The 25,636-nt window shown below is 41.0% G+C and overlaps 3 protein-coding genes across 4 annotated transcripts in view; 2 read left to right on the forward strand and 1 right to left on the reverse strand.

The window, feature by feature from the left end:
* crybb1l3 (crystallin, beta B1, like 3) lies at window positions 1–7,944 on the reverse strand. The gene is made up of 7 exons (XM_040009652.1): window positions 7,832–7,944; window positions 3,483–3,744; window positions 2,459–2,532; window positions 2,219–2,337; window positions 1,997–2,129; window positions 1,367–1,509; window positions 1–1,050 (listed from the first exon to the last, which is right to left on the reverse strand). The coding sequence occupies exons 3-7, from the start codon at window positions 2,522–2,524 to the stop codon at window positions 882–884; spliced, it is 630 nt and encodes a 209-aa protein (XP_039865586.1). The 5' UTR covers window positions 2,525–2,532; window positions 3,483–3,744; window positions 7,832–7,944; the 3' UTR covers window positions 1–881.
* cryba1a (crystallin, beta A1a) lies at window positions 6,369–9,501 on the forward strand. The gene is made up of 7 exons (XM_040009656.1): window positions 6,369–6,558; window positions 6,721–7,055; window positions 7,556–7,622; window positions 7,782–7,900; window positions 8,170–8,311; window positions 8,636–8,778; window positions 9,002–9,501. Exons 3-7 carry the CDS (start codon window positions 7,584–7,586, stop codon window positions 9,147–9,149), a joined length of 591 nt encoding a protein of 196 aa, XP_039865590.1. The 5' UTR covers window positions 6,369–6,558; window positions 6,721–7,055; window positions 7,556–7,583; the 3' UTR covers window positions 9,150–9,501.
* Window positions 7,710–25,636, forward strand: part of cpda (carboxypeptidase D, a) — a 24,143-nt gene continuing 6,216 nt past the window's right edge. Inside the window, exons 1-14 of one of the 2 annotated variants that reach the window (XM_040009650.1) lie at window positions 7,710–7,716; window positions 11,498–11,901; window positions 12,490–12,737; window positions 17,680–17,822; window positions 18,165–18,334; window positions 21,761–22,158; window positions 22,266–22,457; window positions 23,010–23,177; window positions 23,417–23,526; window positions 23,678–23,780; window positions 24,508–24,650; window positions 24,737–24,906; window positions 25,015–25,317; window positions 25,417–25,612. In XM_040009650.1, the coding sequence (XP_039865584.1) occupies window positions 11,525–11,901; window positions 12,490–12,737; window positions 17,680–17,822; window positions 18,165–18,334; window positions 21,761–22,158; window positions 22,266–22,457; window positions 23,010–23,177; window positions 23,417–23,526; window positions 23,678–23,780; window positions 24,508–24,650; window positions 24,737–24,906; window positions 25,015–25,317; window positions 25,417–25,612 (2,721 nt within the window). In that variant the 5' untranslated portion in view covers window positions 7,710–7,716; window positions 11,498–11,524. Of the gene's footprint in view, window positions 7,717–11,089; window positions 11,902–12,489; window positions 12,738–17,679; window positions 17,823–18,164; window positions 18,335–21,760; window positions 22,159–22,265; window positions 22,458–23,009; window positions 23,178–23,416; window positions 23,527–23,677; window positions 23,781–24,507; window positions 24,651–24,736; window positions 24,907–25,014; window positions 25,318–25,416; window positions 25,613–25,636 lie in introns of those variants that run through there. The other variant, XM_040009649.1, reaches the window with a different exon arrangement.

Genomic DNA, 25,636 nt, shown 5'->3' on the forward strand with positions numbered 1-25,636 from the left:
TCAGCAACATCTGAAGAAAAGAAAAAAACAACAAGAGGGAAAAGAAAGTAGGCCCAGTGAGACTTGTTTTCAGGTACAGTTCTTTTATTTTTTCTATTGGAAAGTTGCTTTCCAGATGCCAGCATCCCTGAGAACATTTAAAATGCAAACCTTCTGGACAGCCCCATCAGTGAGGTGAAACAGGCCAGCCAAAAGATATTCACATCAGCAAACCCACAGCTCTGCACTGCTCTTTTTTCTTCTTCTTCCTTTTAAGTCTATTTTAATGATTAACCAGCATTGCCGTCCAGTCTCTGAGGCTGTTGCTTTGCGATGAGGATATGGTGCCTCCCTCTGCCTGGAGAAATAACTGCAGGCCATGTGTTGGGTTGAGAGCTGTCCATGGTAGTACTTTGTAAGCAGATATGATATGTGTACCTTTATTCTAGACTAGACTATGGATCCCAGGAGAAGGAGAGCTCCGTGATGAACAGGCTTAGTGACATCATTTCAGCTTGAAATACATCATCGAGTAAATAAAAATAAAATCAAAGAGTTGCAGGTATGATTGGAAAAATAGCATTGAAACAAACTAATAAACACAAACCATTAAATCCACTAATCCCCTTTAATCCCCCGTTCAGATAAATCATATAATCTTTCCATGAGGTCTGTAGACAGAGAGCTTTGCTACTGTTTTTTTTTAAACCTGTGACAATAAGAAATTTTCATCCCATTCAGAATCGTTCACCCCGCCACATACTTCCAAATCCTACCAGGAAACAATATTAAAACGCTGTTAGCTGGTGTGGCCATGTGGCTGCTGAAGGATCTCCAGGGGATGTTTTTAGCAGCACGACTTCACCCTTGCTATTCCCTCCTTTTTAGTCAACTGGACTCCTCTATGCGATCATTTCGAAGCAGCCCCTGCGGTGCGTCTGCATGTCTCTTACGCGGCGGATGGACTGGATCTGGGGGTGGTGGGCTCCCCACTCATTCCAGTGCTTGAAAGGACCCATTTCAAGCATATATTGGTAGCCACGGTAGCCAGGGTACTGGTAACCCACCCAGCTATGTGAAGAAGACAGAAACAGGTTAACTACAATGCTTTAGCTTTCAGTTTTCAGCTACGTTGCTATACAAATGACAAAGGTATTTTCTGTATAAGACAACACCTCCCAGTGCTTCGTATTTTACATCTGTTTTCATGGCCTTCAGTGAGGTCATCAAGTCTACCAGTTATGGCCCAATCCCCCTCCAGTCAGGGTGAACAGTACCCTTCGATCACCCCAAAAAACACGCCCTAAACAGAGAGCTCAAACCAAGTGGGGAGTTGCCACTGAGCCTGAGTCGAATTAGCCAAAAAAGATAACTAGAAATGGCTTACGTTCCACCGGTGACCTGAATGCTGGCAACACGATCCTGGAAGCCGTAAGACCACAAACTTGGAATATCCTCGTCGCACACTTCCATCTTACGACCCTCAAAATTTGCACATTCATACAGGCAGATCTTGTGGTCCTGCGGGTCCTGTTGGAGAAATACATTGTTTGTCGCAGATTGTGTAAATGTTCATATTTCTATTCTAGATTAACAAACAAAACTAAACTAAACAAACACAAACAAAAAAAAAACATAACCAAAGCATTATTATGATTACTGAGGATAAATGATGTATGCATAAATACACAATGGTTGTGTAATATAAATGTTTTAGAAGATAAAATCAAATCCTTGAAAAACAACAGTGAATACTTTTTGTTGTTTGGGGGGTTTTTTATAGTTGAAATTGAAACAGCTGCAAAAAAAGACATCTAATGAATCCTTTCATCCAAAAATGGAAGAAGACTATAAATACACGTATAACTGTGAACCCCTCCCCTCACACCAAAAAAAATTTTCCTTTGAGCCAGCAAAAGACAAAAGAAAGAATAGATGGACACAAGCTGCAACGTGAGGCGGACACCAGAAACTAAACCAAAAATTGACAGGCTGAAAAATGTCCACCACAACTTACCATCCGGAGAGGTCTGATTGACATGATGCGGTCGCACCTGTAGCTGTTGGACCAGGTGTCCCAGCGGGGGTACTCTCCTTTCTCCAGTATGAACATCTCACCGGTCATGTTCTGCTGCTCATACCCGACCCAGCTGGAGAGGCGGACAAACAGATAAGGAAAAGGGGCAACCTAAAGTGTGCTGTCACTCACACTGTGTCTAACACGGGGTCAGTGACTTACGGTCCGATCTCTACCCGGATGGAGCCGATTCTCTCCATGCCCTTCTCGCACAGGTTACGGGACTCTCCAAACAGGTCCATTCTACGTCCCTGGAAGTTCTCGTATTCATAGAGGTATATCTGGAAAGCAAAAACACACTGAAAGCATTAGTTTCTCAAGTACAGTACTTTAGATACATAATTACTTGTTTTCATGTTTTTTTTAGGGCTCTTCATGTTAAAAAGAAAACCGTAGCAGTACCTTGTGATTGCGCAGCCCAATGGCAGAGTGGCTGCCTATGCTGCCTTGAGCACCTGAGTGAGACATGATCAGCTCTAGAGGGAAGAAGCATGAAGTCAGTCAGCTGTTTTTAGAGATCCTGAAGAGGATAATTACTTCCACTCGACTGCTGGAACATGGCATAAACTCCAGCACAGCAATTAAATTAAAATAGTGGTCATTTAAAATCAAAGATTACTATTCTTTTCTTTTTCTAAAGATTCGCTGGATAGATTCTTGATGCTTATTCATTTAAAAGTAGGTTTTTCTCAGAGTTATCCAATGGCTGTTTTCAGATATAGTTTGTTTTACTTTTGCAGTCTATAAAACGAGTCAACACAAAGCAAACTGAAACACATAATTTGAAGTCAGTTTTTCTTCTGGCACATCCAGCAGTGACATCACAGTTGGGGTCAAGGTGAGAACTTCAGCCACACCAGTTCAACAAAAACAGGGTTTAAGTAGAGTCAAGCTGCTCATTAAGGATAAAAAAAAAAATCCGTTCTGAAAATGATTGAGCTCATTATAAAATAAAAAAATAAATTATGGGTGTCTTTATATTCAAGCATTTTGGACACATTGTTATTATGTGAACATAAATCTAAGGCTGATCAGTTTTTAATGCTTAACTTAGTTATAATAACTCACTTTATCAGATTTTGACCTTAAAGTTGTATTTACTGTGTAAATATTCCAGGACTGCAAGAACATTCAATGATCATCCATAAATCTGTCAATAGTGGCCTGAGCGGCTTTTTAAGGACAAAAGCACTGGGCGCAGTCTCTTATCTTTCTCATTCATGTTAACTTCAGGATGACAAATGAACACGTAAACTGCATTCTGTGTCAATATTCCTCCTGTTCAGGCCAGAGTTAAGGTTTAAGAGAAGAGGCAGTCCCTAGTTGGTTCTTTGAGTCCAAGGTGTCAGTAGACAGGAAAATAAACACAACATTTCCAAATAATGAGTCTAGCAGTTCTTTAAAAGTTAGAAAGAGGAAAACTTACAGTTACAATTGAAGGAATGGCCGACCTTTAGAGAAAGTGATGGACGCCGACCTTATGAGAGGGGATATATATATACATTCACATCCAAACCAAGTCTACAGAGGCAGGATTCTGACTTCTCATTGGCTGTGAGCTGGCTCACAATGTGGGGTCAAAGGGCACGCTGCTAATCCGTGGACAAGTCATGATGACTCAGCTGCTCCTTTTGTTGTCCTGGACCATTGTGGGGGACCAGGGACAGTCACTGCCATCAGCAGAAAGTCTGCACACACACACACACACGCACGCACGCACGCACGCACGCACGCACACACACACACACACACACACACACACACACACACACACACACACACACACACACACACACATTTAGGTGTTTGTCCTGTGTGTGTGACGCTGTCACTTCTCTTCATGACTTTCTTTTAAAAAGCTTTTTCTTTTCTTCATGTTTTTTCTTTTCTGTCTTTCATTTCATTTTCACTTCTTGCTCTGTGATATATATTTTTTGGCTTTCACTTCCATTTTTTCTCTTTTTTTTGATGCTTCGTGCATGCAGTCTAAGCTTTTGAGCCCCACGTCTCTAATATGCTGACTGCAGTAGCTTTTGTATAGGCAGGCTAACGGACACTCTGTGGAACATTTGGGTGGTTGACAGGCTATAGTCATGCAGATAGACATGCATCCATGATTGTATCATACAGACGCATTATTTTCTACATGCACAGCAGCAGACTTGCAGAGCGGCAGCTTCTTGACATGACTTGTGAAATGACCAAAAGACCAGAAACATTAAATGTATTTTTGTTTGCTATATTAAAATAAAAACACGGTGTCATTTTCTTTTACAATCATGGTAAAAGCAAGTGCACTCTCTCTTTAAATTTTAAGGTTTTATGTATCTGGACACAATGAAAACATAATCTAGTCCTTAGCAGTGTCACGGCGAATGGGATGAGCCGTGTGGAGAAAATAAAGGAGGATCCAAGCACAGGCACTTGTGGAGGTGCGAAGGAGGTTTATTGTAAAAATAAAACACAAGGTGAAAAATGGCGGAACGGAACTAAAGATAACCTAAAGTGTAAGAAACTAAAGTATCAAACATGAACACAAACATGACAAAGGGTGAGCAGAGGCATATCAAGGTGGACAGCAGGGTGAACACACGGTGGATACACAGACAGACCAGCAACTGGTACACGAGTAGACACAACTTAAATACACGCAGAAGAACACAGGGAGATTACAAACAGGTGGGGAACACAGCTGGGAGTAATTGACAAGACGAGCCAGGGGAAGCAAAACTGAATACACTGACATCAGGCATGAACCTTCAAAGTGGAACATGGAAACATACACTGACAAAACTCAGACCTGATACTGGCTGTTTTCTCAGGCTTATATTATATTATATTATTTTTGTGTGTGTATGTGATGTGTTGGTTGTCTGTTTGTTTGTATGGACATACTGCAAATCAATTTCGCTGTAGTGAACAACTACAGCAAGTGTGAGCAACTCTATAAAAGTGGGACTTTTAGCAGTTTGCCGGTCTGTAGTATTCAGGTGTGTGCTAACACAATGCCAAGTAGGCAATACATCAACAATGATCTTAAAGCAATTGTTGCTGCCCATAAATGTGAAATTAAGGCTATTTTCAAAGAATTAGAAACGAGTCATTCTGCAGTAAGGAAAAAAAGAAGGAAAGAAAAACGACTCAAATGAAGAAAACATTCAAGATTGTTGCAAATCTCCCAAGAAATAGATGTCCTGCCAAATTTGCACTAGACTGTGCAATGCTCAGAGTAACTGTGAAAAATCCACGAGTTAAATCTCAGACACTAAAGGCCTCAGTTAGCATGTTAAATGTTAAAGTTCATGACAGTACTATCAGAAAAGGACTGAACCAGTATGGCTACCAGGAGAAAACAAACCACAAAACCTCTGGATCAATTTCCTTTCAACAGAGACCAAAATGAAAAAGTTTGGCTGTAATGCTCAGCACCATGTTTGGAGACAATCCCCCACACCTTATCAGCACAAACACTTCATACCAACTGTCAAGCACTGTGGTGGATGAGCGATGATTTGGGGTTGTTTTGCCCTCACAGGACCTGAGCATCTTGCAGTCACTGAGTCAACCATGAACTCATCTGTATATCAAAGTGATCTAGAGTCAAATGTGAGACAGATAAAACTTCCCTGAAGCTTGGTCATTCAACAGGACAATGATCCCAAGCCTTTTCTATATTGGTGACATATTTCTTTCCATTTAGTTTGGGTTACACTGATTTCAACACTGTACTTGTATCTTTTTGACATTTGAGAAAGTAATTTCACAATGGTTTAGCTCTTCAGCCTTGAATGTTAGATCAGCACAACAGCTTCACTTAAAATAAAAAGAATTCACAGTGTCCATGTTTAATCAAGTGGTTAATTATTCAAATGCTAAACCAAAAGTTTCTTAGATAAAACTCCAACAGGTTTTCTGCTTCAAAGCATTAGTTTTTCCTCACTGACCCACAATATGCAGAATGTGAAGCTTTAATCTTCACAAAAAGAGTGTAATTGATGCCGCCTGTATGAATATCTTTGCAGGAAATTAAGTCAGAAATTATTATTTATTTTTTCTGCCTTAAAGACAAAATTATATTAGGGTGCATAATAATAACATGTGAAATGCCACCTATTCACAGACAGCCTTTGACTTTTTAGTGCAAAGCAATTTTTGGCTCCTTTTCATTATTATTATTATTATTATTATTATTATTATTATTATTATTAACAGTAGTAATAGCAATATGCAGGGAGAAGATGAGTGTACACTGGAAGGTCAGTTGTTCCCGTGTAAATGGTTTTCTCTCTGTGTGTCCTTCGTAAGCTCTGCATGCGTGTGTGAGTGCATGAATGAAGCCATTGCATGTCTGTCTCTGTCCATGACAGTCTGCCTGCATGACTGAGCATGCGTGCACATTGATTTGAGAGGGGAGAGGTGAAAGGATCGGAGACGTGGGGTCAGTAGAAGCGGACATGATGTACAAATCTGAGACAGAGCACACCGCATTCTGGAAAGCCCTTGTGAGTAAACAAGAGACAAGTTATCTTTTGTATTAGACAATTTTTTATGTCCCCTTAGATTTTGAAAAACCTTTAATGATGAAAAGTCTAAGCTTGCCTATCTTTTTTCAATTTTTTTGCTTTCTAACTTAATTCTACTTGTGGTGCTTTTCCTATTTGCAGGGCAGTCTCTGCCAGGACTGTGAACATCTGTTATCTGTTATCAGACTAGGCCGTGCCAGGACTTGGTCCGGCCCACCGGTCATGGACCATTTGGAACTTGTGCTTATCTGCACTGGGCACCGTGCCCTCCATCCAGTCCTACTGCAGCTAAAGCCCAGCAGCTCAGCGCCGAACAATGTGCGGAGCAGCAATGTGCTGACTCCTGCCCCGACCCACAGGCCCAGCTGCTTTTCAGCACCAACATGTATAAATAGGTCCGTTTACTCTGAGGTCAGGACATCGTTTTTGTGGAGCCCCCTGTGAGCACTGAACAGCTATTCTTTGGGGCCGGTCAGGTAAGCCCTCTATCTCAGTCCATTCAGCCTATACAACCTTGTGCAGACTATTGTCACTTACATTTTTGCATTTTTTTTTCTCTTTGTGGATTTCGCTGAGTCACATGAATGTAAAGACAGAGAGCAGACATGCATATGCAAAGGTGTACTGACGACACACAGGGAGGACACGTATGCACTGTGTCTACATCTGAACATGGTTTCATCAAGTGTGGAGAATTTCCCATAGTTAGCTGTTTCAAGCCCAAACATGTATGACAAAGGCAGTATTGTTATATATGTCAAAAACATTCTAATTAATGAACTTTGTAAATTTTGTTATATAATTTTGTCAAATTAAAAAAAAGACACACCAACATGACACATAAAATGATGACAGTCTGTAAGATCCTCTTATATTTTGCATAAAAACTGCAGAAACGCTCGTTATTGTTTTAAGTGGTGTGAATGATAAGCTGTATGTTTAATAAATGCAACACTCCCTGCTCTTCATTCTGAAGGTATATCAAGTCGGAAACACAAAGTAGCATGGCTCTAAACAACCCTAACCCACTGGGACCATGGAAGGTGAGTCTGACGCCCTTGTCATGGATCAACAACAAAAGCAGATAATGCTTTTAAATATCAAGCCTGGCCTGATAAATGTGTGACGTGTGCATCTGTGCACACATCAGTGTGTGCGTGCAACATGTGCATGCTACATGTATGCATTTGTGTCCGCTCCAGATCACAGTTTATGACCAGGAGAACTTCCAGGGGAAGCGTCTGGAGTTTACCTCAGCCTGCCAGAACATCATGGAGTGTGGCGTTGACAACATTCGATCCTTGAAGGTGGAGTGTGGCGCGTAAGTCACCCACAGAGAAAAGAAAATCTCGAAACCAGTGTGTGACCTGAAACACATTTATCATTTATTAGAAAGATACTGAAAGATCTGTTAGTAGTTAAACTCAAAACATAACATCTGAAATTACTTATAGACCTCACTTATAACTATTTAAAGTTCACTATAAGCTTTTTTTAAATATACAAAACATTTGCCTGATGTCTTCTAATTGGTCTGTGTTCCTGTGATCCAGCGATGCATTCATGTGTCTCTCTGTTTGTTCGTGGCAGCTGGGCAGGATATGAGCACTCCAGCTTCTGTGGCCAGCAGTTTGTTTTGGAGAGGGGAGAGTACCCTTACTGGGAGTCATGGAGCGGCAGCAACGCCTACCACATTGAGAGGATGATGTCTTTCCGCCCCATCTGCTCTGCTGTGAGTTTCTGTCCTAAATCAGCAGCTTCTGCTTTTTCTCCATCTATACAAAATGTAAAAAAAAAATGTATTTGTCTCATGAAATGGTCTCATGTGTGTATAAAGCTCAATAGAGTGACTAATAAAGGCGCTGAGTGCAGCCTAAAATAGAATGGAGTGCACTTGCAACTTGTAAATTATTAGATTTTGGGCCCAATTCACACAATTTTAATGATTATTATGCAACTCTTTTATGCCTGGAAGGTTGCTACCTCATTACTACACCTATCACCAACATCATGTGTTCTTTTGTCTGTTTTCTCTGGCTGACTCATGCTCGCACAGAATCACAAGGAGTCCAAGATGGTGCTATTTGAGAAGGAGAACTTCATGGGGCGCCAGTGGGAGATAAACGATGACTATCCTTCCCTGCAGGCTATGGGCTGGGGCAACAACGAGATCGGATCTATGCAAGTTCAGAGCGGCGCGTAAGTCTCGACATCAGAACTTGTATTACTCTTTACAGGCTTCACACATGTTAAAATTGGAACAAGTGAAGAAAACTGTAGCTGATAGTGGCTTCCAGGCTTATCCACTGGCATCTAACTGTTGTCTTTTCCTCCTGTAGCTTCACGTATATTTTTCTAAATGCATTTCATTTCACTTGCTGTCTAAACCACAAATTCCCCTCTCCTCCTCCTCCTCCACCAGCTGGGTGTGCTACCAGTTTCCAGGTTACCGTGGTTACCAGTACATCATGGAGTGTGACCATCACGGTGGCGAGTACAAACATTACAGAGAGTGGGGCTCCCACGCTCAGTCCTTCCAGGTGCAGTCGCTGCGTCGAATCCAGCAATGAGACCCCGCGGCCTCCTCTCCCAGCCTCTCGCTCTTTACCTCCTCCAGATCTTCCCTCCTGCTCCTCCTCTTCCACCCTTAACCCAATCATTCCAGCACCTTCTGGTGCTTTATCATCGAGATGTTTACGACACTTTTCTTGTCTGTTGCCAAATGAAAATAAAGAGAAAACATGAGAAGAATAAAAGAAAGTTAAAAACAGGCCACTGTAGAGAAGCTCCTGACTGATGCCCCACTGAGGAAAGAAAAGGAGGACGCTAAAAACAGGCCTCAAGGCAGCAGCAGGGTGGTGATGTCACTCAGAGTCATTGCTCCTCATATTTGTGGGTAACTGTGGTGCTGCCAGTGTTCAATAAAGAAAGAAGAAGGCAACTTAAATAAAGAGTCTGCTGCTAACCTCTGGTGTGCTCAGTTGTGATTTATTTTAAAACAGCGAGCTTTGCTTTAGGCTTCTCTGTTTAACTGTGACTATTTGCAGTGAAAAGACGCTGGGAGCACATAAGGGATAGTAGGTATATTGGTAGTCATGTTTTGTTTTACGCCTTAACAGAAGCAAAATTGACTTATACTTACATAACACCTTTCTACTCCATTTGAGCACTCACAAGTGCTTTCTAGTACAAGTCACCCAATCACATGCACTCACACTCGGATCAGGGGCAACTCAAGGTTTAGTATTTTGCCTAAGGAGTGTCATTAGCCAGTACTAAAGCTGGTTAATTATTGGAAAGCACGAGCATCTTCTTGAATCTTTTAATGTGGAAATGAGACTAATTACTTAGAAAAATAAATTCAGCTTTTAAAATCAGGACGCATTGGGACTTCCTTATAATGGCTAACAGCAGGAAGCAACAGCACAGATAAGGAAACCACACAATGAAATTCTTAGATCCCTTATGCTAAACCTATTAGATCTAGTTTAGTTTGCTGCTGCAGCTTTAACCCCTGCAGTTATAGTTTAGCCAGAGCTGTCTGAAGTTAAACACCTCGGGGGTTTCAAAAACTTCTACAACTTGCTACCAGCTCAGGGAGAACAAAGCACTTTGAAAGCATTTTGAAGTGTCCTCAGAACCTTTGAAAGGTGAAAAATACATGCATTGAAAGATTTCCAGGCTGTATGTACATCCTAGCCTGGAAAATGTGAGGAGAGTTTGTGTTTTTGAAATCTGAAGGCTCTGAGAGATGCTTTGGATTGCAATTTTGCAGAATTTGCTAATATTGGTAGCATCCATTCTTTCCCAATAGTGGTGGTCATACAACCCCACAGGAGGATATTCCTACCCCCCATGCTTAACAGCTGACAATTTGGGATAATTTTGTTCTCCAGACACTAAAGCGTTGATTTCTATGCTCTAAACATTGGTTTTGTGAAGAGATTGCAGATAAAGTGTTCATATGGACAACAGACCTCCCTTTCTTTTGGCAGTTCCTTCTTGTCTAGTCGAGGCCCATAATGGCCACATAATAAATTAAAAACCATATGTAATAATATAAAAATAAAAAGACAATGCAATGTATGAAATAATATACTTAAGAGATCAAAATACCATATGAATTTAAAATGCTTTAAAACTGTACAAAATAGACGGTATTCTGTTTTATATCAGTCCCCCATTCCAGTAAAATTAACCCTTTTAAAGCCAAATGTAGTATATTTGATGAGTTGTTGAGTGCTTTTGGGACTTATACAGAATTTTTCTTCTACATTTTTAGCATTTTTATTTTAACAAATGACCAAAAAAGACGGATGTACCAAGTACGATACAAATTAAAGCTAATCTATATAAATTGTTATTCAATATTTTTTTTTAATGGCCAGGTTCAATAAACACCGTTTTCAACAAATAGATTTTTCTGGCAATTATTTCGGGCTTTAAAGGGTCAAAGGCGGAACTACTCCGGCCCACCTTAAAATCTGACGTCACCACGAAGCTCCGACCCTGTGAGGTGAACGGAAGTAGATGGAAACAGGCAGGCCAGAACAACAACTGTGGCAGCGGAAAGACGTCCGTCCGTGCGGAGCCAAATACCAAAATATCTGAGTGTAGTGTTTGTTGTTCAGTTACCAGTTCCGGATGGTGTAGAAGTAGAAGACAGGTCAACATGGTGGCTAACTGGGAACATGTCTCGATGACGCTGAAACTACGGGTGTCACTTTTCGCCTTTCTTTTCCTTTTTGTCGTCTCTCTTGGCGACGACAGACTGCTCGGCACACGAAGCGCCCGAGCCTCTACGGAGGAAGCGGTAGAAACTTACGACATATACTACAATTATAATGAACTAACAAAACGTTTACAGTCGTTAGCCCAGAAATACCCTCACATAGCTAGCCTGTCGACTGTAGGGCAGTCCGTGGAGGGCAGGCAGCTGTGGGTGATGCGGATCACCAGGGACCCCGACAGGAAGTCACTGGGGAAACCTAAATTTAAATACGTTGGGAACATGCACGGCGACGAAACCGTGTCCAGACAGGTGCTGGTTTACCTAGTGGAGTACCTGCTAACCAAATACGGGGAGGAAGAGCGCATCGCTGAACTGGTGAACAGCACGGATATTTACATCATGCCCAGCATGAATCCCGACGGCTTTGAGAAGTCCACAGAGGGGGAATGCAGTGGTGATCACGGCGGTCGAAATAACGCCAACAATAAGGACCTAAACAGAAGCTTTCCTGACCAGTTCGACAAAACCACCGTGGATCCAGCTAATATCCCCGAGGTGATGGCAGTGATGAGATGGATCCAGGAGAAAAAGTCAGTATTTTTGGCGTTATTTGTTTTAAACACGCAGATACCAGATGTTTTTGTCCAGCTATTTGAGGTTTTGACTCGTGTGGCTTTGATACTTTAGTTAATCTGTTTCCAGTTATTCTCTAGCTAGTTGTGGAGATCAAAGAACAACTCCATCATTCACAAGGAAGGGAAGTGCAAGGTTCACAGAGAAAAAGTTGTCACACTAGCTTCACAGCTCTTTGCAAAGGGGGGATGCACCTCAGATCATCCTACATTATAGGCATTTCTCTTTCATCATCACTTTTATACAAAAAGGTTCACAGTTTCATCCTAATTTAATGTACATGTCCATATGTTGAGCCTTTCTAGCGTTAAAGTCCTTATTCTTTATAGTTGTTCATGATATTCAGCCAAGAATAATTTGTATGTCAGCAGTCAAACATAATCAAGTCAATTGTTCATAACTCAGGCTGGCAGTCTTTTTAGTGTTAGATTCTTTCTTTACTTCATGGCAAGTATAGACATGAATGTTATGGTAACAAAGAGTTTGGAGCACTGTGAATTTTATGCTTTAAAGCTAGTGATATAAATCTGTCTTTATCTCCTTAGATTTGTGCTGTCAGGGAACCTGCATGGTGGCACTGTGGTTGCCAGTTACCCTTTTGATGACTCAGCCTCCCACGAGCAAGAAGGTCACTACAGCACGTCGGCGGACGATGGTCTGTTTCGCCACCTGGCCCTGGTATATTCCCAGAACCACCCTGTAATGAAGACCGGTAAGCCTCAGTGTCCTGATACGCCAGAAGAAACATTTAAAGATGGCATTACTAATGGAGCGGCGTGGTACGACGTGCCAGGTAAGACAGCCAAGTTTCTTTGCTCTTATTGATCTGTGTGGGGCAGAACGCCCTCAATAATCTATCAGGGTAAATGAGGTTATCTCACTGGATTCAGCTGAATAAACTGAGCTTCGTTAATCATATAATGTTTGTTTCCGCTAGAACTAAACGTATGATGTCCTTGTTTGTTTTTGGGCAAGGAAATAACAGTCCAAACTGAGACACTTTGTGTAAGTGAAGGCATGGAGATCAGTGGAACCGGTGTGTTGTTTCTTTGAATGAAAGCTGATTGTTGTGTAAGATGGTTATTTAGTCATTGTTCTGGAAAGTCTACTTTGCCAAGCAGGTGAGTGTGGTTGCAAGCTGAATGTTTTCTGTTACAGCTGCATTGTTTGCATTGTATGTAGGCTGCAAGCTGTTTGAAGGGTCTGGCTTGGAGATTATTTCAGTTTTCTTCACACATGCACTGCAGGCAAGCAATCTTCTAGAGATGTGAAGGATAGTGCAGATATAGAGTATCCAGGCAGCACCATCACTTAAAACAGATAAACAAACTATTTATGTTGTGAAGTTTAAAGATTTTTTTTAAAGATTCTTCCATGATAGATTGCATGCAAAATATCTGCATTTGCATCAGAGAAAACATTATGCCACATTCCAGAAATGGCACGTAGTAAACCTTCTTTAAGGCTCTTTATTTCTTCATTAAATATAAGCTTGGTTAAAACAGAGCCGTTATAATAGCGGGACATGGCATTCCAAAATCCATGCAACAATTCATGCAAAGATGGCGGTTGAAAAATAATTTTCAGTGGGGGGTAAGCTTTTTTTTTTTTTTTTTTTTTTTTTTTTTTTACTTTGTTCCTCTTCCTTTTTTTTGTCCCAGTGATCATTGAGTTTAAGATTAATTTAGATAAAACTTCACAATAACTGCCTCCAAAAGTTCCCACAGTTGTTTCCTGATAGATTTCTAGTAGCAAGACTTCTTTGTAAAACACATTATAACGCAGTGTTCATCTACGGTTCATTTATTTCGCTGTCTTGTTTAACACATGATAGCCAGTTCACAGCCTCTTTAATACATGTACATATAACAGAATAGAGGTCTTATGCTTAGTGCTTTGAAACACAAAGAGCTTATGTGCTTACAGTGCTTCGGGATTTTGACCCTACTCCAAAACCAGAAGTGCACTGCTCATCGCGTTTGCGTCTGCCAAAGCCTGTAATTATGCAACATTTTAGAGCTGGAGGCCTTTTATGGCTCTGTGGGCTGACTCTTTTCAGTTGTCAATACACTGCATGTATCAGTTTCTTACATGAACTAAACTAAAAGCAGTTTGTTTTGTTTCCTTGACTTCAGTGTAATTTAGGCTGAAAACAAGCTCTTCTCTGAACCTGAGGGCCAGAAACTCAGTCAGCATGCTCCGCTCCACCTTTGTTTTGTTGGCTTGTCTGAGGGGTTGGGAGTTGGTGATGTGTCTGGAGCGTCGGGTTACCAAACCGCTCTTCCTCTGTATTGCGCTGTGGTAGATGTCAGGTTAGCGGTGGATTTGCCTCAACCAGATTAACTGCTTTGATTAAACTCAAGCTTTGTGTAACTAGCGTGTCTTTTACTCTTTTTACTTGGGTGGCTGTAGGTAGAGCAGGTCATCTACTAATCAGAAGGTTGGTGGTTCAGTCCCTGGCTGCTCCAGTCCCTAGTCTGCAAATCTAAGTATCCTTGGGCAAGATACTGAACCCCAACTTGCTCAAAGTTGAGTATGAATGTGTGTGAAGAACGAACTTTGGTGTGTAAAATGGTGTGAGGGATGTTTTTGAATAAAGGATTCAAGTAAAGAAGCGCTATATATAAGCACATGTTCTTCAAGTTTCTTATATGAAACCTCCTAGTTTTATTAATGGACCTGTCTTCTCTATATGCAAGTCTGCAGACACTTTCAAAGTCTGAGCTTTTTTATGAATATAGTATGAAGGTAACTCTGAGTAGGAGTATGTATGATAAAGGTTTTATGTTTATAAAAGTGTCTGTCAGCCAGCTATTTGAGCAAAAATACTTAAGTGTCATCTGACTGAATGCACCTGTATCTTCCCAGCTGATTTTATAGTCTATGCAGTGAAACTCTGAATATAAAGATGGCTTAAAAGTAAGCACTATTTGTTCTTGTTTCAGTTTGTCATTAAATGGAACAATATTTGTTTACCACTTAGAGAAAAGGAAACACTAAATCATCGCCTTAAAGGCTTAAATAGCAGGCAATATATCCTCGTACTTATCAGAAACACAGTGAAAGAAAAATTAATGTTCAGGTTAAATATTATGGATCCTTGACTGAAACATGCACTATTTACTCTGTGGAGGTTCACATTGTTAGTATGAGACACTTATTGAACCTCTTAGCAGCGATAATATTCATATCTCACTGATGAAGGTGGTGCCAAGAACAACCTTTGAATTGACAATGGGTTCATCTGTCTGCCATGCCACAGTGGATGAAATGTCACGACTAAAACCGGACTAACGGCAGATGATGGAAGCGGTCAGGCCATTGTGTGACGTAATTAGTCATTCAGGCAAAACTCCAGGAACCAGGAACAAGGGATTTGTTGTTTGGGAGTCAGAGCTTGAAATAATAATTGTGCATAACATGTAATCATGACCTATAATCTTTTGACACAGTCTATTGTTCGCGTGCTCTTACTTTTGAACTGTGTTTTGTTCATGTAACCAGATCTGGTGTTATTGATGATGTGCGTTGCTGTCTCCAGGGTCTTATCTGTTTGAAATATTTTTGGCTCATTTAGTTGCTGTCTGTGCTGAAAGAAACGCGTCGCTGCATAGACACTTACAAGAGAACAAGGTCCTGAATCTAATTTTACTGCATGAAAATACCGCTCCACAGCCACGATTATCTGACTGCTCTGCCAGTGTCTAAGTTCACTCACGCCTCTGATAACCACACTTTTAAAAAACCAGTCACCTGACATTTATACTCTATGCCCTGGGTTGCTATCTTAAATGTTTGACTCAGCTTCTTAAATCATCACTCTGAGTTCAGGGTGTGTCACTGGATCCGGTACAGACAGGACATGTAAGGTTGGGGCTGCTCTAGGCCTTTTTGTGTGTTTATCCAACTCCTGCATATGCAGGATGTTTGCTTTAAGTGATTTGCCTGAAAGACAGCGAGACTTGGCTAACATCTTATGACCAAAGACAAGCTTCTTATTTTTGTCATGTTGTTGTAGGCAGTTGGATTTAGACATAGTTGAAACAGGGGAATGCCACTTACTGCAATTATTCTACTTTAACAGGTAAGATATTTTAAGACCTGTTTGCTGCTGGGTTGACAATGCCCCTACTCTCTCTGTTGTGAACACAGTGATTAAAGCGTTACCCTGACACGTCTAAATACACCACCCATATTCCAAATAAGCCCAGAGGCCATGCTTCCTATTAAAAAGTCAAATCTGGCTGGTAGCTTTAAAAGTCACAGTTTCAGATAGTTTACTTGTTTAGCTGCAGCAAGAAGGAAGCTTTGTATTAAAGGCTAGCTTTGGAGTCTTTGGAATTCTTTATTTAGACTGTTGAACCCCCTTTACAAAATAAACTTTGGTGTTTATACCAAGTAGACACACAAATGATGACTATATTTTGACCCTCATCTTATGCAATGACTGTGTATTAGAAAGGGAATCTTTCAGTGGTTGGTATGAACATAAGGTTATAGAGCCGTAAAAATGCATTTGTGTTGGTATAGGAAGAGTTCATCACTTTGCTTGTAATGTCCCTTTTCAGCTTCCATTGAGTGAACTGGCAGACACTCTGAGTTTCGGGCAGCCAAACAGCTGTCGCTTCACGAGGGATGACTCAGAATAACTTGTATTTTTCCGAGGTTGCTCTCTGAGTTGAGTGTACCATATCACCATCTGTCCTTAGGGTGGAAGAGATTCATTGAGATTTTCATTACTGCGTTTTTTTGTAACATAGTAAAGCCAATAATACAACAGACAAGCAGACCAGGTTTATAAAATGGTCAGCAGTATGGCTATTTGGAAGATACTCAGTGGGTTATACAAGCAATCATAAAATTGCACAAATAATAGTAGTTCTATTAGTATTTTTAAGAAAATGATTGCAAGTAGTGTAGACTAAAGTGGTGGTGAGTATTGTGACAAGGTAGGGGCTTTCCATACGCTTTTTTTTTTTTTTTTTTTTTTTTTTTTTTTTGTACGTTTTCCTCCTCAGATTTACTTGCATGTGGCTTTGTTGTGCATCACAAATTTTGTGTGCCAGCATTTTCTGTTGTCTTGTGGTTTGCATCTTCCTCACTGAGGCTGGTGTAAGCTGGTTTATAGAAATTTTGACAGACCCCCTGGCTCAACTGTGTAGGATGAGGGCAGAGGGGGGAAAAAGAGAAACGAAGCCCATATAGAAACAATGAAATGTGTAACAACAAACCAACAACTCTGGGCACTTGGTAGGGCAAGCAGCCGCACATCATTGGCATACAGGATTGGGGGCAGAAGTGTCTGTTGCATTTGGTTCCCGGGGCCACCAAGCCAGGAGTCATGGAAACCTTGCAGCCAGGAAGCATCTGACTGCCTGCTCATGTTCCACAGGGATGAACAGCCTGCCCTTCTGTGTGCGTTTCTGTTTGCATTACTGGACTGCAAGGTGCCTTGCAAACCCCAGATGTCGGGGTTTGTTGCCACACTAACTCCCTCTGTAAACTTTGGCACTGAGGGGGACAAAGACAGACTTGAACTTTTACAGACAGATCCTCTCGTATAATAAACAGTTCTGGCACTGCTGGATTACCGTTCAGGGCAGCATAGTATGTAGAATATGTAATTTTTGCATCATTTGCATGCATCTTTTTAAATGTGACTTTAATATCGATTTAGCTGTTTCTAACTTGTGCTTTTATGTACATGTTTTTTATGTTCTTTTTCTTTTATCCAGGAGGGATGCAGGACTACAACTACATTCATGGAAACTGTCTGGAAATCACCATGGAGCTGAGCTGTTGCAAATACCCTTTTGCTTCTGAGCTCCAAAGGGAATGGGATCTAAACAAGGAATCCCTGCTAGCCTACATAGAACAGGTACATAAGAAATAAATTGTCCATAAGATGTGTCTTTTGTTTGTTTATATAAAAGAATAATAGCACAATCAACATTTCTGTCATGTAGTTTCTCCACTTAAGCCAAGTGTAAGGTTCTTTAACTTTTGTTGAAAATCATAATGGTCATTTAAGAAAATGCATACAATAAAAAAAAAAAATGTGGAAAAAAATTAGCCTAAAGCCACAAAGATGGTATTTTCAGCGAATTTAAAAAAATCACGTTATTACAAGTGTTTTATAGATTAATACCAACTGTAGTCAAACCAGTGATTTTATAACCACTGAGGGTTTCTTTGCACTCATATTACTGCTGTCTTCCAGGTGCACATCGGTGTTCGTGGCTATGTGAAAGATGCAGTTAGTGGTGCTGTCCCTAGCAATGTCAGCATTGTGGTAGCAGGCGTTCGCCACAACCTGACGACGGGGGAATATGGGGACTACTACCGCCTTCTGTTACCAGGAACATACAACATAACAGCTGTGGCTCCAGGGTGAGTGCACATAACAGGTTTTTTACAAACAGAGGTTATTCATTAGTGGAAACACTTAATGCTGGGCCAGATCTCTAGTTTCAGTTCAGTGACCAGTGACGGCCCAGAGGTTGCAGATTGCTCCCTGCTGATTGCTACCAAGGGTTTTTTTTTTTTTTTTTTGATAGAGTTTAGACTCGTTTGTTGGGTTAGACCAGTGGTTCCCAAACTTTTTTTGCTAGGGCCGCCTTTGTTTTACAAGAAAAATGTCCCCCCCGCGCGCACGCACGCGCACAAACAGATCCTCCAACCATACACACCCATATTTTGCTCCATTGCAGTCTATTTCACACCTCAAACATTTAGTAAACAATTAAGCAAATACAAGTAAACTGCAATAAATTACAGGTAGTAATAAAATAAACTACTAACTCTGTTACGCTACGTCCACACCTACATGGGTATTTTTGAAAACGCAGCTGTTTCTATGCGTTTGGAGCTTTCGTCCACATGTAAACGGCATTTCGAATCACTGAAAATGGAGATCTTTTTTAAAACTCCTTTTTTGCGTTAATGTGTGGACGAGGAATACAGAGTTCGTCACGCAACGTCAAAGGTATGTGCCTTTTTCCACGTCACGCTGTGCGCCAAGTTATTGTTTACATGAGATGAATTGCAGAATGGCAGATAGTCAGATTAACAGTAACAATATTTTGTCTCTATCTTCAGTTTTTAAACGCTTAAATATACATACACAGTTACTGTCCCTCCATTTAGAAAGGCAGAGGCGTCACGGTGTGATTATTTTACGTGTAGTTGTTTTTTTCCTTTGTAATAATATTCAACATTGCTATCAATACATTTTTCAAAAAATGCCTCTCTGTGCAAAATGGGTTCAAAAACATAAACAACTGTGGGATACTGTTTGTCCGTGATTTAGACAGGGGAAACAAATCGTGGCAGGATGAGCCTGATATTATTTGTATCCCACTGTAACTTTACTGTATAAAGAGCTAACATCTCCAAAATGACAGGAGTAGTTAATGATTATGAGAAGTGTTTGTGAACTAAAAATCAAGAACGTGGGATACTGTTTGTCCGTGATTTGAAGAGCCCAGCGCTGCTCCCGACGCAGGGAAAAGCAATTCTGCAGGGGAGACCTACTTTGGCACTTGTGCAGGCGAAACCAAAGGGAAGATATGCTTCACCATATTTTCTAGTCTTTGGCTTAGAATGAAATTGGTTTGGAAACATATTCAGCTATGCTTCATCTCCTGCTTTGCGCTTGTGTGGGCGCCCCCTGCTAGCAGTGTCCAAGCGGTTTTTTGGGGGGGGGTTTTCTCCCCCTTTTCATACCGCGCCCCCCACACTTTGGGAAGGTCTGGGTTAGACCAACCTTGATTTTGCTTACTGTATTTTTCCGCACTATAAGGCGCACTTAAAATCCTTTAGTTTTCTTAAAAATCGACAGTGTGCCTTATAAGCCGGTGTGCCTTATATATGAATTCTGGTTGTGCCTACTGACCTCGAACTGATTTTAAATTTTACAAGGCGCTCAAAAATCTGTCAAAAAATGTTTTACTGCGACTTTGGTAAGCTACGAAGCCGCACTGTTTGATGGATTGTCTGAGCATTACGGCTGCCATAGTCAGGAGCCTCGCGGAGTAATAACTTCGTCCGCTTCAGGTCCCAAAGTCAAACGAACACTGCGGCATCACTGAGAGCTAAAAACTGTCCAAATTCATTCATCTGCAATAAAATGATCAGTGTTGCGGCTTTACCAGGTGTAACGATTAAGTTTAACATCCAGGCATCCATGAAAACAGAATTTATAAAATTTAACAGAGTTGGAAGTTAGCAGCAAGTTAGCTCGCTAGTTTCCACCTACACATGATATAGCATGTTCTGACTGAAAGATTTCTGAAAAAAGTAAAACGTACAGCCCTGCTATCACTTCCAACATAAATGAAGACAGAAAACTAAACAGCAGTGACATTTGTAGGGTTACTGAAGTTGGGTTAGCTGATATATCATGATGTGCTACGTGATCGCTAGCAAAGCTATGTTAGCATAAAATAACCAGTGAAGCTGGAGGCCGAATGCTGTTGCTTGTTTCGCTTAATGCGCCTTACAATCTGGTGCGCCTTATGAATGAAAACAGACCCGTTTATCAATAGTGCACCGTATGGGCCGAAAAATACGGTGTATATATAAGAGTAATGCAAGTTAGACTAATGTGAAGTTAAAACCCCGCAAAACAAAACGATTTCTTAATCTCGGGCTAACTAACACCCAGTATTGTGTAGTAAGTTACGTGTGTCTTTTTTTTGTTGCCTCAGGTCAACTTTTATTCACTAAAACAGAGGCATCTACCGACCATACCCTATATGGACAAAAGTATTTTTGAATTCAGCTTTTTTTAATGAGTTAGTCTAAGGAGTTGACTGAATGATAGTGTGCTATATAGACAGAATTTGTTCTTCTGTTTTAAATCCACCCTGTATATATGATGCTGGTAGCTGCAAACCCCACTGAAACCCTACCCCTACGCCTTTAGTGTACCTGCCTGGAAATGTAACTACACCTCTTGTCGATGAAGCTCACAGCTATTGTGATTGGCTTATTGCTCATGAATAGTCTTATGCATTTCTAGCTGCTATTTTGCTGCAGTTTTTTGAGAGAATTACATCACTTCAATATAAGGAAAGTTAATCATATCCTCAATATAAGGGCTCATATGAGGCAAAAACAATCTGGTACCGCATATAAAAGCCCAGACGTGACTACAGGATAACATGTAAAACATCACGCAAAAGTATGAATGCTGGTAGTGGTTTTGGTCACTTACACAGGTTATGTTGTACGTTCTAAAAAACAGCTTCTAAGCCAGCCACAATTGGATACAACTGTTGCAACAAACCAGTTAGTGAAATTTATAGCCTCTTGAATAATTAAAGTGGTATTATTACAAGACTTTAGGGATAAAAAGTTACAGAATAGGGTCACTGAGTGACTGAATCGTAAAATTAAGTCTCCAACCTTCTGTTAACTTCCTGCGTCATTAACATCAGCACAAAACTGTGTGCCAGGAACTTGCATGCGTTTCTATTGCCAAGGAGGCCGTGTAGGTGTAACATGTAGGCGGGCCAGAACTTTTGTCCCGATAGTGTGTATCTTAAACATTCTTAAACATAACATTTTACTGTCTCTAATATTTTCCTGTGATTGTCTTTAATACAAGAACAAATACTACAAATACTAAATGTAATCTATGTTTACACACGTTGCCTGCATAGCAAGCTACATGACTCCTAAAAAACATACCTGACGTACATAATTGGATCGAAACTTGGTTAAAAGAAATGGTTTTCTTATGGTACACTCAGTGAAAAGTTGTGTTGTATAACAGATTAAATCTCTTCAACATGTGCTTCTTTCACTGTACAGGTACATATCAGTGACAGTCAGCAGTGTCGAGGTCTCTGAGGGCAAGGCAAAAGAGCTTAACTTTACCTTGACACCTGTGGTCGGTGAGGCAGCAGGTAGCAGCACCACTGTGGCTACAACCTCAGTGCAGTCCATCAGCCATCCAGACAGTTCCACTACCAGCTCTTCTGGCTCCACCCAGACTCCGGTGGTTACTTCTGTTTCTCCAACTTCACACCAACTGGCCAACCAGCCACAGGAATTCCGTCATCACAACTATGCAGACATGGAGCTGTTTCTACGGAAGTACAGCAGCGAGTTTCCTTCTATTACCCATCTTTACTCTATTGGACAGTCTGTAGAAAAGCGTGAGCTGTATGTGATGGTCATCTCAGACAACCCTGTCACTCATGAGCATGGTATGTGATGATATTTGATTTAATGTTTTATTTTTTTATACCAGTAAATCTTGAAAAACATCAAATGCAAACCAGAGAGCATCATTCTGTCTGTTACACTCTCCCAGGTGAGCCAGAATTTAAATATGTGGCCAACATGCACGGCAATGAAGTGGTGGGTCGCGAGTTAATGCTCAACCTCATAGAGTACCTGTGTCGTAACTATGGTACTGACCCAGAGGTCACCGAGTTGGTCAACAACACCCGCATTCACATCATGCCTTCGATGAATCCCGATGGCTACGAGGTAGCTGAGGAAGGTAAGTAAAAGGGTCATGTGCATATTCTGTAGAGCTCTTTACAGGCTTTACTTATGGCTTTTGGATACGTAAGGTGTAACCTTACAGGCCTTAAACAGTAATTTGACTAAGCGTTCCTTGAGTCTGTGGCAATTATTAAATTACTGCCTTTGCTAATGAAACTGCATTACAAACTGACCACACCACATTGGTGTATACTTGATATCTTCAGTGGTCACAAAGAAAGAAGCAATTGACCCTGGAGAGAGACATATGAGGAGTAGCTGTTCTTCTCGGCAGAATTATATTATCTCCTTCCATGCTATGCCGTCTGTGTTAAAATAGCTTTCATTTCCCTTTGTGAGCACGTAAGTGTCCACAAAAGGAAGTGTATGAAGTCATACATAAGTGTCTGACTTAAGGGAAAGTTTTACAGGGCATATCCTGTGTTTGCTAACAGCTACTGTTGTTTGCCTATGTAAGGGAGTGTTGTGGAGGAGGAGCCGAGGATGTGCATATGCTGTGGTTATGATGCATGTAGATGGCTGCTCACCGGTGTTTGTTTCCTGACAGGTGATACAAAGGGCTACAAAGGGCGTAACAACACCAACAATTTTGACCTGAACCGCAACTTTCCCGATCAGTTCGCCAACATCACAGAACCCAGACAGCCAGAGACTAAAGCTGCGATGAAATGGCTGAAGAGCATCCCTTTCGTCCTGTCAGCCAACCTCCACGGAGGCACGTACTGTACAGTGGTGTTTCAGTGTCGCCAGCTTTTGAATGTGGTGATCTGCTAAGTGTTGTTAAAATTTGTAAATATTTTCTATATTTTATGGTTATGATAATTAGTGTTTTTAGTAACAAAAAATTATTTTATGTTCACAGACTAAATTTTCTTTCCTACCCACAGATTCAGATATTATTATTTGTGTGTATGTGTGTGTTTTACGCTGTATTATTTTTGTTGTGCAATTCAGGGTCCTTGGTTGTCAACTACCCCTTTGATGATGACAAAGATGGGAATAGTTACTACAGCAAGTCGCCTGATGACGAGGTCTTTCAGCAGGTCTCTAGAGCCTACTCACAGGTAACTGGACACCGTTGCTGTGGGAGCTGTTTGAGCCTGATGCTTATAGTTTCAACTTTTAGTACTAATGGAAGCTCATTGAAATCTGTGGAATGACTGTTTGAAAACTTGACAACAACAGTGATCATTGTTTGGTTTTACTTGTATGCAGGAAAATCCTCTGATGCACCAAGGACACCCTTGTGAGGACCTGTACCCTAATGACTATTTTAAGGATGGCATAACCAATGGTGCCCAGTGGTATAGTGTTCCTGGTATGCTTACACCCTTCATTAATTTTGGCATACTCCATGTTTTTAAAAATTCACAAAACCCTTTTATATAAGAGGTTAGCCTTAATTAAGATCTACTTGAATTCTTCCTGGCAAAGAAAGAAAGGAAAGAAAGAAAGGCATTAATGATGCCTTCACAGATATACCCCATGTTATGTGCACTTCTGCTGCTATAATGTCACGTATGCCGCCCTTAAGATGTGCGCTGATACCAAGCTGGGTGGTCTTTCTCCTTCTTAGCCTGGGGTACTCAGCTTTCAGTTTTTACAGAGATTTCAGTTTTTTGTTGGTAAGACCTGAGGGATAGTTTTCTACTTTGCCCTCAGTATGTCTTTAGTAACCGAGTGGTCAGCTATTTGCATGAGAGAGTGTTGGCACTGCATCAGTAGTAGTTAAACTATGTTTTCTGGCAAGAAGGCAGGGGAAAAAAGTGTTCCTGAGACAACGCAGTGCAGCCTAAAGGCACTATGGTGACTTGTAGTTCTAAAGTAGGTTTTGGGCTCTTCACTGGAATAAAAGAAAATGTGATTTTTATTCTATCAATGTGTAAATTGTATATTTTTAATGTAGAAAAGAATTCCCTAATTTTTATATTTTTCACAATAACTTTTTTTAAATTATTTTTTTATGTTCTATTATGAAATTGTCAGATTATTTACCCACACAGTTTCTTGATATGACTCTAAAAAGGAGTGCATGTTTTTTCCAGGTGGCATGCAAGACTGGAACTACATAAACACAAACTGTTTCGAGGTGACAATTGAGCTGAGTTGTGTCAAATATCCTCTGGCCAAGGACCTCCCAAAATACTGGGATCAAAACCGGCGATCCTTGCTTCAGTTTATACACCAGGTAGTAAACATAGATCTCAACATTATCCTGAGCCTTCAGCGTAGTTTTGCATTCACTCATGTTTTTGTGGGCATTTGCGTCTTTAGGTTCACACTGGGGTGAAGGGCACAGTTTCAGATATGTGGGATGGTAGGAGAATTCCCAATGCCACCATTAGTGTCGAGAAGATAAACCACAAGATTACTACAGCTCAGACTGGAGATTACTGGAGATTGCTGGTCCCTGGGACTTACGCTATCACTGCCTCTGCTCATGGGTAACAGCTTTATTCAGAAGGAAAACATAGTAGCCACATGAAATCTAGTTTCAGTATGTTTTTGTCTTATTGCGACCTTTATTTCTGTTATTCTGTTATGTTGTCTAGTTATAAGCCTGTGACGATCTACGCCACAGTCTCAAAGGATCGAGTGGAGGTGGTGGACTTCAGACTGACATCTGTGCGGTCAGAGGGTAACCGTCATTCTTCCAGTGGCCCCCGACCCACACAAAACCCATCTGAGAAGGAGTTTCAGAGCTTAATCAAGGAGCTCTCTGTAGGCCAGGGTTTGGATGAGTTGGTGAAAAACACAGCCACCGAGAGCAACTTCCGCTACCGACCCTCCAAAGAGATGTCGGCTTTCTTGAGAGGCCTCACGCTTAACTTTCCCCACATTACATATTTACACAGGTAAGAAGATTTTATTTTCCCCTAAACTGTGAGTTTGAACCAGTCTTTATTTTACTGCAGTGACCTATATTGTTTCTTTTTTTTCTTTTCTATGTCCAGCCTGGGCCAGAGTGTGGAGTATAGGACCATATGGGCTTTGGAAATCTCTAACAAACCAGGAGAATCTGAACCGTCCAAGCCAAATATTCGGTTTGTAGCAGGGATCCATGGTAATGCCCCAGTGGGGACAGAGCTGCTGCTGGAGTTTGCTGCCTTCTTGTGCATCAACTATGGCAAAAACCCAGCCATCACCAAGGTGTGCCTTAAGACCTCTTTATGA

The sequence above is a fragment of the Simochromis diagramma genome, unplaced genomic scaffold (assembly GCF_900408965.1).
Source record: "Simochromis diagramma unplaced genomic scaffold, fSimDia1.1 OVJJ01000344.1, whole genome shotgun sequence".
Classification (NCBI taxonomy): Eukaryota; Metazoa; Chordata; class Actinopteri; order Cichliformes; family Cichlidae; genus Simochromis; species Simochromis diagramma.

What these genes read in the sequence shown, in the direction of transcription:
- crybb1l3 (XM_040009652.1), bottom strand. Translation starts at nt 2,524, where the DNA reads ATGTCTCACTCAGGTGCTCAAGGCAGCATAGGCAGCCACTCTGCCATT. An exon ending in TTGGGCTGCGCAATCACAAG is followed by an intron (nt 2,338 to 2,458) that starts GTACTGCTACGG and finishes TTTGCTTTCCAG; the next exon opens with ATATACCTCTATGAATACGA. An exon ending in ATCCGGGTAGAGATCGGACC is followed by an intron (nt 2,130 to 2,218) that starts GTAAGTCACTGA and finishes CCGCCTCTCCAG; the next exon opens with CTGGGTCGGGTATGAGCAGC.
- cryba1a (XM_040009656.1), top strand. Translation starts at nt 7,584, where the DNA reads ATGGCTCTAAACAACCCTAACCCACTGGGACCATGGAAG. An exon ending in TTGAAGGTGGAGTGTGGCGC is followed by an intron (nt 7,901 to 8,169) that starts GTAAGTCACCCA and finishes TGTTCGTGGCAG; the next exon opens with CTGGGCAGGATATGAGCACT. An exon ending in ATGCAAGTTCAGAGCGGCGC is followed by an intron (nt 8,779 to 9,001) that starts GTAAGTCTCGAC and finishes CTCCTCCACCAG; the next exon opens with CTGGGTGTGCTACCAGTTTC.